This window comes from Serinus canaria, chromosome 2 (genome assembly GCF_022539315.1).
Source record: "Serinus canaria isolate serCan28SL12 chromosome 2, serCan2020, whole genome shotgun sequence".
In the NCBI taxonomy this organism is placed as follows: Eukaryota; Metazoa; Chordata; class Aves; order Passeriformes; family Fringillidae; genus Serinus; species Serinus canaria.
Genome location: NC_066315.1, coordinates 127,925,937 through 127,939,672, shown reverse-complemented (window position 1 = coordinate 127,939,672; position 13,736 = coordinate 127,925,937). Strand labels below are relative to the sequence as shown.

Sequence of the window (13,736 nt, the reverse complement as noted above, 5' to 3'; positions counted from 1 at the left end):
CACAGGGAAGTGGAGAAAGGCAGCATCTGTCCCGGCAGAGCCTGGCTGCCAGACCTGCAGGAAGAGAGGGGCAGGATCTGCCTCTCAGTTGACAGTGATGAGGTGATGGAGGAGGTACCAGGCACTGCCTGAAGACAGTGGCTTGGGGCACAGTAGAGTTGAGAGCTTTTAATTAGTGAAAAGGTACAGGAGAAATGGGTGTGATACTGGGTAGAGAAAAAAAGTTAGGGCAAAGTAGGTAGTGTTGAGGGAGACCAGTTTTGAGAGGTTAGGCAGTTACTTCCCTCCATCATCCACTTACTTGTGATTTTCTTAGAAGTGTGTCACAATCTCACTGTCCCTTTCATCCACTGCTCAAACACTCCTGCTGAGCCTGAAGACAAACCAACACCCCTCAAGCTGGGCTTGGCTGGCATCACCATGCTGCAGCAGCTGATGGAAGGGTGGGAGCTGAGCTCCCTGCCAGCACCACTTCTCACCTCTGGTAGGGTTTACCTCAGTCACAGACCCACCTCTGCCATTCAAATGAACGTTGTAGTAAAATGGCAAGTCCTCACCACTAAATGAAAACTGTAAATGTTAACATATTTTTGAAGTTACTGTACTTAGTCTGTTCATACAAATTTTAATTATTGGTAGAAATAATTTGTTTGGTATCTAATTTGGCAAAAAACAACCATCTCATTCCATTAGTTTTGACTATCCAAAACCATGCCCTCCAGTGTTGCATGGACCACAAAACTCCTTTCTCACACTTGTTCTGACAGAGCTCCTCTGGACTGCAGAGTCAGCAGCAGCCTCTGGCCCTGCTCTCATGTGCATGGCCGAAGAAATGCTGTAGGTTTGGGTCAACTCAATTAACAAGTGGGAAAAATCCTGTCTCAAATCTTTGACCTTTTTTTATTGCTCAGAGAAACAGACAGGAGAGACTGAAATGCCATGTGGGCAAACAGAACATTTAGAAACCTCAAAGACACTCATCATATGAACAACACATCATAGATGCATATTAATGTTAAAAAAATAAAAACCATTAAGCTGGAACCACAAAGGATATTTCTTGAACAAATATCAAGCTTGATATTTCCTGAACAAATATCAAGGAATAGGGGAACAAAACTCAGCCATCCTGTTTCAAGTGTTCACTGGACAGCAAGAGTGAAGAAAAGCTTCTTTGAATTCCTGGAGCTTTTGACTCCTGTAATTATTTCCTAAATCATGTAGAGTGCTTATGTTAGGAATATTAACATTTTAGACAAATGATCTGGAAAAATAAAACAAAACATAGGACTTGCAAGTGACACAGGCTTTGCAACACCAAAAGCAAATGCAGTGAAGCAATAGCAACTGTGAGATTTATGCCCATGTTACTCTCAGTTTAGTATGATATGACATGGTACCAACATGAGAACATGTTCTTCTTTATGAAGCCAAAAATCATTTGAAATGCAATGCTGCTTCAATTCAGATAAGCATATCTGCACTGGAAATCTGCTAAGTTCAACTAGTCATGTCCTCAGTCTGTTTCAGAATAAACATGAGATGATAGTGACTGATATTTTTCTGGTATTTTGCTCCTGTAAGTCCCTTGTTGAAACATCTAAAGACAAATAACAGCTACAAACCCAGCAAATACTATTCATGTTTAACCATTTATTGAAAAAACATTAAGTATAAAAAGAGAGGGAGACTTTTCAGTGACAAGAATGGGAGGTAGACACCTCAGTTTAAGGTGATTTGAAGGCCATTCACAATCTCCCTTGGCACTTGAGTAATTATTAATCTGTCTAAATTCCAAAAATATGATGACAGTAAAATGATTATGTCTCTGTTATATATAAAGATAATAAAATCAGAAAATTAAGAGACCATGAGCATCTGTGAAAACAATTTTTAAAAATTGCTTCCATTTCACTTGTGTGGAAAAAGTGAACAGAATAATTTCTGCTGTTTCTCTGAACATCTTGCATCACAAGACAGATCAAGAACAAATCCCAAAAACTGATGACCATCTCCTCTGCTCTATCATAGCCTCTTTCTCTACATCACTGTAACACAACTGTACCTCAAATACGTGTTTGAGATGTCATGTGTAGGCCACACCCAAGAAAAACAATGATAAACTCCAAGAGAGGAGACAGTATTATACAATACTGTATGACACAAGACAGAAACATTAAAATTTCAAGTGAGAGTTGCTGCAAATAAGTGATCTTTAAAAATTCCCCCTGAAATACTAACTTAATTCAGAACAAATCCTGTGCTGTCACAGATTTGCTAAACATTACACATCAAAATAACTTAAAAAAGGTAGGTATTTTAAGGTATTTTCAGAGAATTTCAGAGTTGGCAAACTCTCCTGTCAATCAGATGCTCAAATTGTTGCCTCAAAGTCAGTGGTCCATATCTTATCAAAAGCCATAAAATAATTTTAATCTTATTCTAATAATAACAACAGTAAGTTTACTTCTTATTTGTATGTACCTTTCTTTTTAAAGGCCAATGGCTTAGTGTTCACAAATTAAAAAAACAACTATAAATACAGAAAAATAAAGCTTAATAGCACACAATATAAAATATGACAAGTTTAAAACCCATTACATTGTTATTGTTGAAAAGTGCACTACAAATTATCTGCAGGTCAGAGACGCTTTGATCATGTTCGTATTTTCCATGATTAAATCCTTAACAGTTTTTCATCTTCTCAATTAAATGAGAAATCTTTGATCCACCAAGGTTTTGGATGCCAAATTCTTCTGCCCAAGTGTAGTACGAATAAACCTAAATATCTAAGAACATTTTGGAAAACATGTATTAATGAAGAAATACTTACACTAATATGTTTCAGTATCTAACATAAACGGTAAATTCAGATCATCTTTAAATCCCAAATAATATTAATTAGGTGCTTAATTTCCTTTAGCATTTTTATAACATTTCCACTACCTTTCCACCCTAAATTATGATAGAATTATGTAAGATTAGTTTTAACAGATATTCCTGTTTTCTACTGAAAATTATTTGTAACCTCTTCATTCAGGATCACCATGTGAACAAAATTAATTTCTCACAAGTCTATTTGACAAAAGAAATAAAAAACTACTTCATAAGGTCTCAGTATAATATTCTCTCACTGCACACTGCTAACTCACTGCATTTATTATCTAGTTAACTATTTAAACTGCCATAGTGACTCCCATTTAAAAACCTTTGTTTTTAAATTGAAATTTACCTCTTGCTGCAAATATGTTAGAATAGCTGCTAAAACAAAACTTTGGGAAGCTAAATCCACAACTGAGAAAAACAGGATATCAAAGATGAGCAGTGTTGTTTCATTGCCGTAATAGAGAACGTCAGTGAAAGAGTGTCCTTCATCTATGGAAAGAGAACATTTTTTAAAAAATTAATATTTCTGTGAGTTGCAAATTTGTGGAGTTCATCAGTCCGTGTTAAGGAAGCTAATAAGAAAAAGGAAGATCAGAGACAGAGCAATTTATGACATTCTATGGCAACACAGAGATAGTCCTGTCATTCTACTGACAAATAATACAAACTTTTCACTTATAAAGTAGCATCATACCAATGAACACAATAGGTAAAACCCATGTGTCACACACAACTCTATTTACTCCTGAAATCTCAATCAGGTTAATTTTAAAAAGTTGTTTTAAATCAAGAAGCAGATGTAGCTTCCTTGTCACTGAAATTTTTAGTAGCTGTTAGCTCTAGCCCCAACTCAGCAAAATCATAAAAACATATGCTAAATGCCTTATTTAGGAGGAGGCTCAGAGCTTTGCATTATTTTTGTTTAATGGTTCTGCAGAAAATGGGTCTTTTAAGGTGAAAGTACCTTTTTCACAGCCAAAGTACTCTAGACCATTTATCTACCTCTTTATTTTATCAAAAAACATTTCTATAAGAGAAAAGAATATGTAAACAATTACAGAAAACATATCCTTTTCCCTTTTCCTACTTTTTCAAAAAATGTCCAATACAAGTTTGATTTGAAACAGTGTATTTTCATTATAAATTGTATTTCAGAGCCATGAAATCCTGATTTATATCTAAACTTCTGGGAACCATAGCAGTCTAGATTATCAAACAATGTATTTCTATCAATGTTTATGATTATGAACTTCATAAACATGTGCACATCTGTCACTTTCAACTGCCTCAAATAAAAAACATCACAGTCAAATGACAAATTATAAACAGGATTTCTATAACCTAAAGAACTTCTCTTAAATACCTCCCTCACAAGTAGTCATTCAATGATCTCTCCTGCTGTGAAGTCCATTTTAGATTGTAAGTCCTGGGAAAGAAATCTACACAGAAACCAGGATACTTAAAATAGTACAAATACCACACATCTTTTTACCATTATAAAAAATACTTTTCTCTATTGGTTCCATGAACTCCATGCCAAGAATTCGTTCAAGCAGCAACTTGTCTTTGACAATATAATCCATTTCTTTATGAACCTGTAAGAAAAAGAAAAACAACACTTCTTGTTTTATGATTTCAAATCTGCTACAAAGTGAGCACAGCTACTTAGACCTTTTTGAATGAAACAAAACCCACTGGTCTATTCCAAGACAAAAAAAAAGTACATAACAAAAAAGGATTTGTCATTTTTAAGTGCAGTCTGCACTGCTGGACAGCACTCCAATTCTTGTTTTTTTTTTTTTTTTTTTTTTTTTTTTGAATGAAGCACTGTTCTGGATGCCATAAAATCTTTAGCAAGAAATCTTAAAGCACATATGCTTAAAGAGGAACTACTGTCCTTTAGATTTACAATTTTTAGTCTGTACTTTAACTATATTTTCCTTAATATAGTAATGTCAATATACATACGTGATCAATAAAAGAACTGAGAAATTTGTTCATGGCGTTGTAGGCCCTTGTGCTTTGTTCAAAAGTATTTGCAGATGAGTCCAAAAGCCTGGCAGGACCACGTTTCTGAAATACAAGACCAAGATTTTACCAGAGAAATTTCAAATTTTAAATAAGATTTAAAGAATACCAATATCTCACTTACTCTTGTTAAGGTTTCATGAATCCAGTCATAGTTTAGTCGCATTTTTCTTGAAATGGAAATCTGAAATGTCTGGCCATCTGTGTTTGGTAACAAACCCCTCTGACTACACAGATTTTCCTATACAATTAAAGCAATTGTAAATTAACATTATTAATGTCATTCATAGACCCAAAATAGTCAAAAGCTTTTCATTTCCTCTCTTTCATGTACAGATAATAGTTAATATCTCTAAATATTTGAAATTACTGCACTCTTGTTCTACTGCAGCAAGATTTCTTTAGGACATGAAATCCTGACCCCTGCTGTCACAAAGTCATATTTCTCTTTTCACCTGTGTTCGGTTCATTACCTTCTAATAATACATATTCTGATATTTATTTGGAAGACCCTTCTTTAAGGTCTATAATTTCTTCTATATTTGTCTCACTTTTTTTTGTTTGGATTCCTGACTTTTTCCATGTTTTTTTCAGGTCACATTTAATAAATCTCAGAAACCGCAAGAAAATAAAAAATTTGACATCTCCACAGGGAAAACACCTTGTTTTTCTCAAAATCATAATAAAATAAGCAATTAGGAAAAAATTGTAGGAACACCTAAAAACATCAATTATAAGATTCTAAGATTCCTCTGTATTTCAGTGTTTGAGATTCAATTTTCACATGGCTATGTTTTTTTCCGTCCACTTAGCCTTGAAATAGCAATATCCTTATTTAAGGTACTTTCATAGCTGTCCCTAAAAATAAACAAGATGTCATGAAATTTAATGCAGTCCCTGATCTTGTTCTACACACTTTATATTTGCCTGATCTTGCAGCAAAGATATACAACATATGACAAATTAGAAAAAATACTTATGCAAATTAATTTCTATAAAGAATGGGTTGTATCACCATAGTAGAAGAGATGGAATAAAGGAATTGATTGGCAGATTACAAGTTTCTGTATTAGTGTTTCAGATCTGTCTCTTTATGAAAGCCTTTTGGCATGCATCTTTTTGAATGTGGCTGTGACCTTCTGAAAAGCTCAAATATTGAAAAGAGGGTTCTTAACTACATGAAAAAAACTTTTTAGATAAACAGGAATTTTATATCCTTGAAATGTGAAGAAGTAACAAGATGAAATAGTGAAGAAAAAAAAAACGATGAAGAGCTAGCTGAAAGAACTGCTGAGTCATATACTTACATACTAACAGCTGTTATCTTTAAGTAACGTGGTTCAGTGTAGTGCACAATTGCAAATCCATAATGCAAAGCTGTGTGGTCTTTATAGAAAATAAATAATTGAACAGACATAAACCTGAATACTTTTACTTACTGCTTCTCTCTTCAGGTTCATATTCATTTCTTCCATATTGGTATCTGCATGTCCATGCACTGAGCGACCATGGATATAATGACCAAAGCAGTTATGTGACAAGAGAAACACTGAAATCTAAGAGATGGGGGAAGAGAGAAAACTTTAATCAACAATTATAATTTTATTTTTGTTCTTCTGAATTCATAGTGAAGAAGAGACAAACTAGCCAGTCCTGCTACAAATACAAAGTAGGCAGGTACTGAAAAAATATGGGAGAAAAATATTTAGCAACTCTTTTACAAATTATTTTTTTCTATATGTAACAAGAAACACATACCAGCTTCAAGTTTAGTTTATCAACAGCAGGGATCTGCTGCTGCTTAATTCCATTGAGCCAAGAAATTAAAGCTATTAGATTTTTTTTATTCAAAGGTTATTTCTGTGCTACATAATACACATCATGATTCCAGCTGCACTTCTAAAAGATTGTATTTAACAGAACTTCATTCAGTATGATACAATGCTTATATATCACATAAACTCCAAAATTAATTCTTTTCTACAATTCAGGTACTACATAGGTGTTTCACAGAAGAGAAATAACCATGACTGGAAAGATTGATAAAAGAGGTAAATCAGTATTTTTAAGAAGTTCTGGACAAATGAGGTAATCCAGTCTGTTCTGACTGCCCTCTTCTTTGGTTAAAAGGAATTCCTGCAGTACAACGCTTCAAAACCCGTATGTAAAGAAGAGAAAGTTCAGATGTGAGTAAGAGAAAATGCATGCAAAAGGTGGTAATTGTTAAGAGGGACAAAGTGAAGTTCAGCAGTTGAGGAATAAGCACAAGACAGGAGCAAATCTGGACATATATCTATTAAATAAAACCAAGACAACTTGCAAGTCAGAAGGACTAAAACACAAACCAGTATACAGAATGGCAGTAAATGGTTCCATGCCTAATTTCTGTTACAACTTGTTATTTTTGAATTCTGTATCAGCACATGTAATCAATTTAAACTGAAAAAAGAGAAACAACCAAAAAACCTAAAAATCAAGTGTTTAAAAAAACATATTGAAACCTATGCTTCTGAAATAATTTTCCAATAAAGTTTAACTGAAATCTTGCAGAGTTCACCAATAAAATGAGCTGAAGGAAACATCAGCTTTGGCTGTTAGCTAGTAATCTAAATTAAATTAATAATTATTATTTAATATTGTTAACACTATCTTATGTACTGTTCTATTTAAAATGCCACAAATGAGACACAGAAATACTTACATTGCTCACACAACACAAATCAACAAATTGGCTTATCTTATCTTCAACAAATCTTTCATAAATCACAGCAAAAAATATAATCTGAAATAAATCAACCAAATTTTCTTTCATTAGTTCATCAAATTCAATGTTATTAAGCAATTAATTTCACTACTTAACACCCACAAACAACAGACTTCTGTAGTGGCCACTACAGAAGTTGCATTGGACTTAATGAAAAGGGATTGACATACTACTTCCTTTAAGAAGTAAAGTTCTGGTAAGAACCTGCTTTTTATTTTGAACTTGTCAGATGCTTCAAACTTGTTTAAAATAAAACAAAGTATGTGCATAAATTCACATCTCTGAGAAGATTAAAATTCTGATCCAAAGTCAGATGTCTCATATCTCAGAAGATTAATTTTAATTTCCAAAGGTGTGCTAAAACAACTAAACATAACAGTGAAGAACATACCCCATGCTATGATAAGCAGTTTGGACAGTCTAGAGATTTATTCTAGCTTCCAAGAACCAGCCTGAAATTGATAGTTCAGGATGTCATGTGTTTCACATACTTGTAGGATGGCAATGGCTACCCAGAGTGCAGCAGACACACCAAATCTTAAAATGCGGCTCCAAGGAGCAACATAGCTCTCACTGCTTCTTGTAAGACTGGAAGAAGCATCCATTAAGGCCAGGTTTGAAAATCCCACCACCTGAAGAGATAAGAAGGTCAATATAACAATAGCTGAGAATGAACAGTATTAATTAGGATCCTGCTGTTTACACCATAACAGGAAGTAAGACAAAATAATGAAAAACAGATCTGGGAATAGCAGCCTGCTCACTATGACAGAGCTCAATTGTGTGATGCAAAAGTCAATATTGGGTTCTACTGAAAAACTCCAAATGATTCTACTGCTGTACTGCATAGGTATATAACTTCTGCCAAATTTTAGCTCTTTGGTACTATATATTCCAGCGTTAAAGCAAATTTTCATGTGATTTGCAACTTTTAAAAGACTGATTTATTTTGTTTTTATTGTATAGAAATATATTTTCTTCCACCATCTGCATGGTCGAATCTATTTTAAACAAAAAAATCTAGAAAAAGTTCCAAAATAAAAAAGATGAGAGGAATACTATGTATTGAAATACTTAAGAGGTGAAAAATTAGTGAAAATCTTTCATAACAGAAGTTGCACCAATATATACTTGTGGTGGGCTGACTATTTCCTCACGTCCTAGAGCTTGTCACTTGGGAGGAGAGACACCCACCTCCACTACACCTTCCTTTCAGGTAGCTGCAGAGAGCAGTAAGAATAGGTGCTCTCTTTTCTCCCTCTCTTGTAACTGCACCTAAGTTGGTCCTGACCTGTATTTACCAACAGCAAAAATGCTTACATAGTGAATGAAGAAAATTTCTGGACTTTCATTATTTAATTTAAAGGAAAAATTTTAAAAGGACTATAAATTTGAATAAAAGTGTTAAAATATGTATAAGAACCTCACAAAAACAACTGTATGCTACACACTTTAAGAATACTTCCCAAGATAGAAAAAATTACTAAACTACAAAAGAAACAAGCCCAAACATTTTTTAAAAGCTAAAGCAGAGTTTCTCACACATCCTGAAGCTGTAACTGAAGGCATACTGCCATCGGGAACAGAACGGGCACATTTTATTTCCTGCATAATAAAAGGATGCTGCAGCAAATTAGCAGGAAGGAAGCTCAGTTCCTTCAAACAAATATGAAATAGACAAACAGACAAATATGAAATCAGAAATAAAGCTGTGGACTGTGGCAGGAGGGTGCCAGCAGGCAAATAAGGAATTGAGTGTGTACACAGATTTATCAGTCTCTTAAGCCCTTTAAGATAACTCATTACCTTAAAAAAATCCCCAAACACTACCTTAGAGATCTTTGTTAGATCTCTAAGGTAATTAAAGGTTGAATTTTTTTTTAATCTTTCTAAATTAAATATTGACCTATACATACATATAAACTAAAAAAAAAAAAAAAAGCATGAAAATAATTACTTTACTAAGTTACATGATTTCAAGTAAATTTAAAGGTGATTCACCATTACCACACAGAATGCAAGAATTAAACATCAGACCCTTATGTTACACTCTGGTTGTGAATTATAAATGATGATGATGATGATGATGATGATGATGATGATGATGATGATAATAATAATAACAACAATAACAGTAATATTACCTCTAGAAAAAAAAGAACTGCAAGCACTTGAAAGAGAGGATTTATTTTCCTCACTGTCTGAATTTCATTCCACTCATTTGCTATAAAGTATGTCCTCCATATGCTCACAGGTGCAGCAGCACTTTTAGTAACACCTTCACCTAAAAAGAGTACATACAGTAAAGCTCTAAAATTTAATATCTGAGAGTAATATCTAAATTTCACCAAAACTGCTTATACAAAAAAGCATAGTTTGAATTACCTTCAACTGCTTTAAGAACTTTGCCCTTAGGTCTTTCCCAGTCAATAAAGAAAATATCAATAGCAAGTTGTGAAACCAGCAAGTGTAAAAACTGCAGAGCCTAAGAGAGAAAAGTAAGGACAGAAACAGCATATACACAAAGATGGAGGAATAGTTATTGCATGGATTAGTCATTAAACATAACAAGCAATATCTTGATTATACTGCAGCTTTATGACCAACTTTTGATAATCTTTTGTTTGTTTAAAAGCCTGGAATAATGTTAAGTCCAAAATTATGAAGAAAATGTAGCAAAGTAAGAAATAAAAAAACCCTGACTATTTCTCCATAACATACTAACCTGGACATGAATTTCAATTCAGCATAGTACCCACAACTGATATAATATTTGTATGTGCCATGAAGACAGAGCAGTGATCTTACAATTCTACATATTTGAATGTAATTATTTGGATCTTTCTTCTTTCTAATCAGGAACTCACAGCACTGACATTCTGCTTTAAATGGAAGTACTTGCTTTCTTGATATAATGCTATTTTATTTGGGTTTCTTTATACTTTTATCCTTGAAAAAATGATTTCTCAATCTTTCTTTTGTGACCTTCTTGAGACTTTTATTTTCCTATAAAGACTCCACAAAATAAATTTCTATGGAAAAATTACTTAATTCTCAGAAGAACATAACTATTAGGATATAACATCCACACACTAGTAACTAATAACTGTACAAGATATTTAAAAACAAGCCTATTGAAAAGAGGATACATACATAGAAGCATGCTGACATGCATTTTATGGTGAGGAAAAAATTATTTACCTTTAAACTAAACGCACATGCTATGTATGTAACAAAATCTTCTTCTTGAGATGGAAGAGGTAAAAGGACAGATACAAACTGCTGAGCCTATAATTGAAAAGTTACATTGAAACAGTACACATGGCATATGTGACAACATAATTAAAAATACTTAAGTGTGAATAAACTTTTCCAGAAAGAGATCAATGAATGTGTAAAATATTTTAAGTGACTACTAAGCAGACTGCAAATACAACAAATCCTAAGGAAAAAGAAACAGATGAACACAAAATTTAAGCACACAAACCAGAATGTTACATAGAACTTGCCTCAATAGTCTGACAAGAAAAGAAAAAAAAAAGAAGAAAAAAGAAAATTAATGTCCATATAAAAATATATTTAATATTACTAGGTTTTCATACATCCAAATCTGGAAGAACACTTACTTTGAAGAATACAAGCCAATAAATCCCTGTGCCCACTGTGATGATAAAGAAAACGTTGGCAAGGTCTCCAGCATAAAACAGTAGGAACTTGAAAACTGTCTGCAATTATAAAAACACGCTGTAGACATCTGTAAAACTAATTAAGTAATGCATATGTTCACAATGCATTCATATAAAATGTTATGTAGCTCACACAGGAAACTCTAGTACTGCAAAGTAGCCCTGAACCAAAGCTTTCCACTGTGGTTATAAACGTACTGTTTTTTCACTAGTTTAAACTCCTACATGCTGGTTGTTGTTCAAGGAAGAATTAATCTCAAAACCAAGTCTACTCAACTGATCAGAATAGCCCTGTAAATACCTTTATTTTTAGAGCAGCATTTCCTGAATGACAATATCAGATTCAACTACTTCCTCAAGTGAGCCTAACTCTGGGGCACAGTTCTGTGCAGCTAGGCTAGAAATTATTTCAGTTACCTTAAGAAAATGAATTGCTATCATCATAGGGAATGTCAGCAAAGGTGCCCTTAGAGAAAGGAAGAGATGTCCCATTTCAGTTTGGCAGCTGTTCATACCTGCAAGTCAATTATAGAGCTTCCTGTCCGCCTCTTCCAGCCTGCAGTTTTGAGAAGAGACCATAACACTGCCAGTCCACCCAACACACCCAGTGCAATCTGAAAATAACAAAAAATGATTTGCAGATATTTTTAAAACACAAAATATAAAAGTAAATCATCATATCAACAAATTAAAGGGAATTACAACTTACATCAGTCTGAATCTGAGCCTCTCTCTGATTCATCTCATAGCTGACTGTGAAAGAAACCTGAATAGTAAAATACAAAAAGTAAATATGCATAGTAATTCTGAAGTGCTACAACCATTACAGATTGTGGTAGCTTTCAGTTTTAATTGGTGGGAATTCCCATCTAGGGCTACTATACAAGTACCACATACATGTTTTTTAGTGCATATGACCTGGTGTGCTCTGTTTCCAGGCTCAGTACCAGCATGTACTATGCAACTCTTACTGCAGATTTTACCAGCAGTAATGCTGGGCATGGGTGCCTGCCATCTGCAAGTTACCAGCTATAGCTATTTGTAGTTCTTTCAAATGTGCACTATTTTTTCCCTCCTGGAAGGAGACACTGAATGTTTGATACTTTCCCTTTTATCCCTGACTAAAGGTAACCTTGGTGTAGTTAGACCAACATGCAAAATCATTGTAAGCTTGCACAGCTCAGATACTGGGTTTTTTTCAGCTTGAATGAAATAAAAATTGTCATGCAGCATCAAAATTGTTCCCTCTAGCTTAAATTTAACCTAAGACCTCTTTTGACTTTGGTCTGAAAAATTTGTACATGGAAGGGAAAATGTCTTGGTTTTATAATATTCTGGCCTAAGTCTTTGTCACTGCACAGCTAAAATTACATAAGCATGATAATAAGCAGTATTTCTAATTAAGTTTAAAAGAAGCATCACCCCTACCCCCAAAACCAATCCCTCCTTCCCAACGTCTTGTGCTCCCCAAACATTTGCTCCTGTCAGACATCCTTCTATCACTGCACTTGGACTTAAATCGAAATATCCTCAGTTACTACAAGCTCAGTGCTTACAGAAACTGTAAACAAAACTCAATGTATGTTTTTAGTTGCATAAAATTTGTTAAATGCAACAAGACATCCAAATTGGTAATACCCAAATATATCTCACAGATCTAGATGTAAGGATGAAATAATGTGACAGAAAATTGAGGAACTGAAAACAATTGTTCCTACCATCACTATTTGAATGAATTACTTTCTAGCTACAGTGCTGTCTGCTTAAATAAAAGACATCACAGTGGTTACATAAAGACATCACTTAGGCAGGAAAAAAAGTCTTGATTTTTTCTATCTTTCTAATTCTCTTGCTTTCATGCAACTAATATGGAACTCAAGGAACTTCCAGCACCACAAATTTCTTCTAATCAGATGTCTATTTGTACTGGAAGTCTGAACAGTTGAAGGCTGACAAGCAGAAAATGCTAATAATATTTTTTTTTTTGTTCTACCATCCTAAGATCAGTATTTTTACTTTTTAAAGCAGTGTGATCTAACATACCAACAAGAGAGAAGAATGGGACATCTGTGCTGCTGCCCATGAAAGGGAAAGTAGGAAATGTCCCTTCTGCATCTGCTACAGCAGAATTGTGTGGCTTTCAATAAAGAAAGATGAAACACTAAAGGATGTTTTAAATATATAATCAATATTTTAACTTGAATTACAGGTGATCTGTAATGTTTGTGTTGTAACAACCTCCTCTAAATACATTGTTCTAAATAAAAATACTAATTCCTTGCATAAATTGCTTGCAGTGCTCCATAGAGTCCTTTATCTCTTATTTTGTGTGTATAATTTTATTTGAACTGTAGCCTAATTCAGCATTATAA

The 13,736-nt window shown here is 33.9% G+C and overlaps 1 protein-coding gene across 1 annotated transcript in view; it reads right to left on the bottom strand.

The window, feature by feature from the left end:
• Nucleotides 1–879: 879 nt before the first annotated feature.
• TMEM67 (transmembrane protein 67) overlaps nt 880–13,736 on the bottom strand; it is a 30,969-nt gene continuing 18,112 nt past the window's right edge. Inside the window, exons 15-28 of the mRNA XM_030233897.2 lie at nt 12,074–12,130; nt 11,880–11,978; nt 11,305–11,403; nt 10,880–10,966; nt 10,064–10,163; nt 9,823–9,962; nt 8,170–8,310; nt 7,616–7,696; nt 6,354–6,470; nt 5,039–5,155; nt 4,855–4,959; nt 4,379–4,481; nt 3,233–3,375; nt 880–2,789 (exon numbers count right to left, since the gene is read on the bottom strand). Of these exons, the coding sequence (XP_030089757.2) occupies nt 2,709–2,789; nt 3,233–3,375; nt 4,379–4,481; nt 4,855–4,959; nt 5,039–5,155; nt 6,354–6,470; nt 7,616–7,696; nt 8,170–8,310; nt 9,823–9,962; nt 10,064–10,163; nt 10,880–10,966; nt 11,305–11,403; nt 11,880–11,978; nt 12,074–12,130 (1,470 nt within the window). The 3' untranslated portion in view covers nt 880–2,708. The remainder of the gene's footprint in view (nt 2,790–3,232; nt 3,376–4,378; nt 4,482–4,854; nt 4,960–5,038; nt 5,156–6,353; nt 6,471–7,615; nt 7,697–8,169; nt 8,311–9,822; nt 9,963–10,063; nt 10,164–10,879; nt 10,967–11,304; nt 11,404–11,879; nt 11,979–12,073; nt 12,131–13,736) is intronic.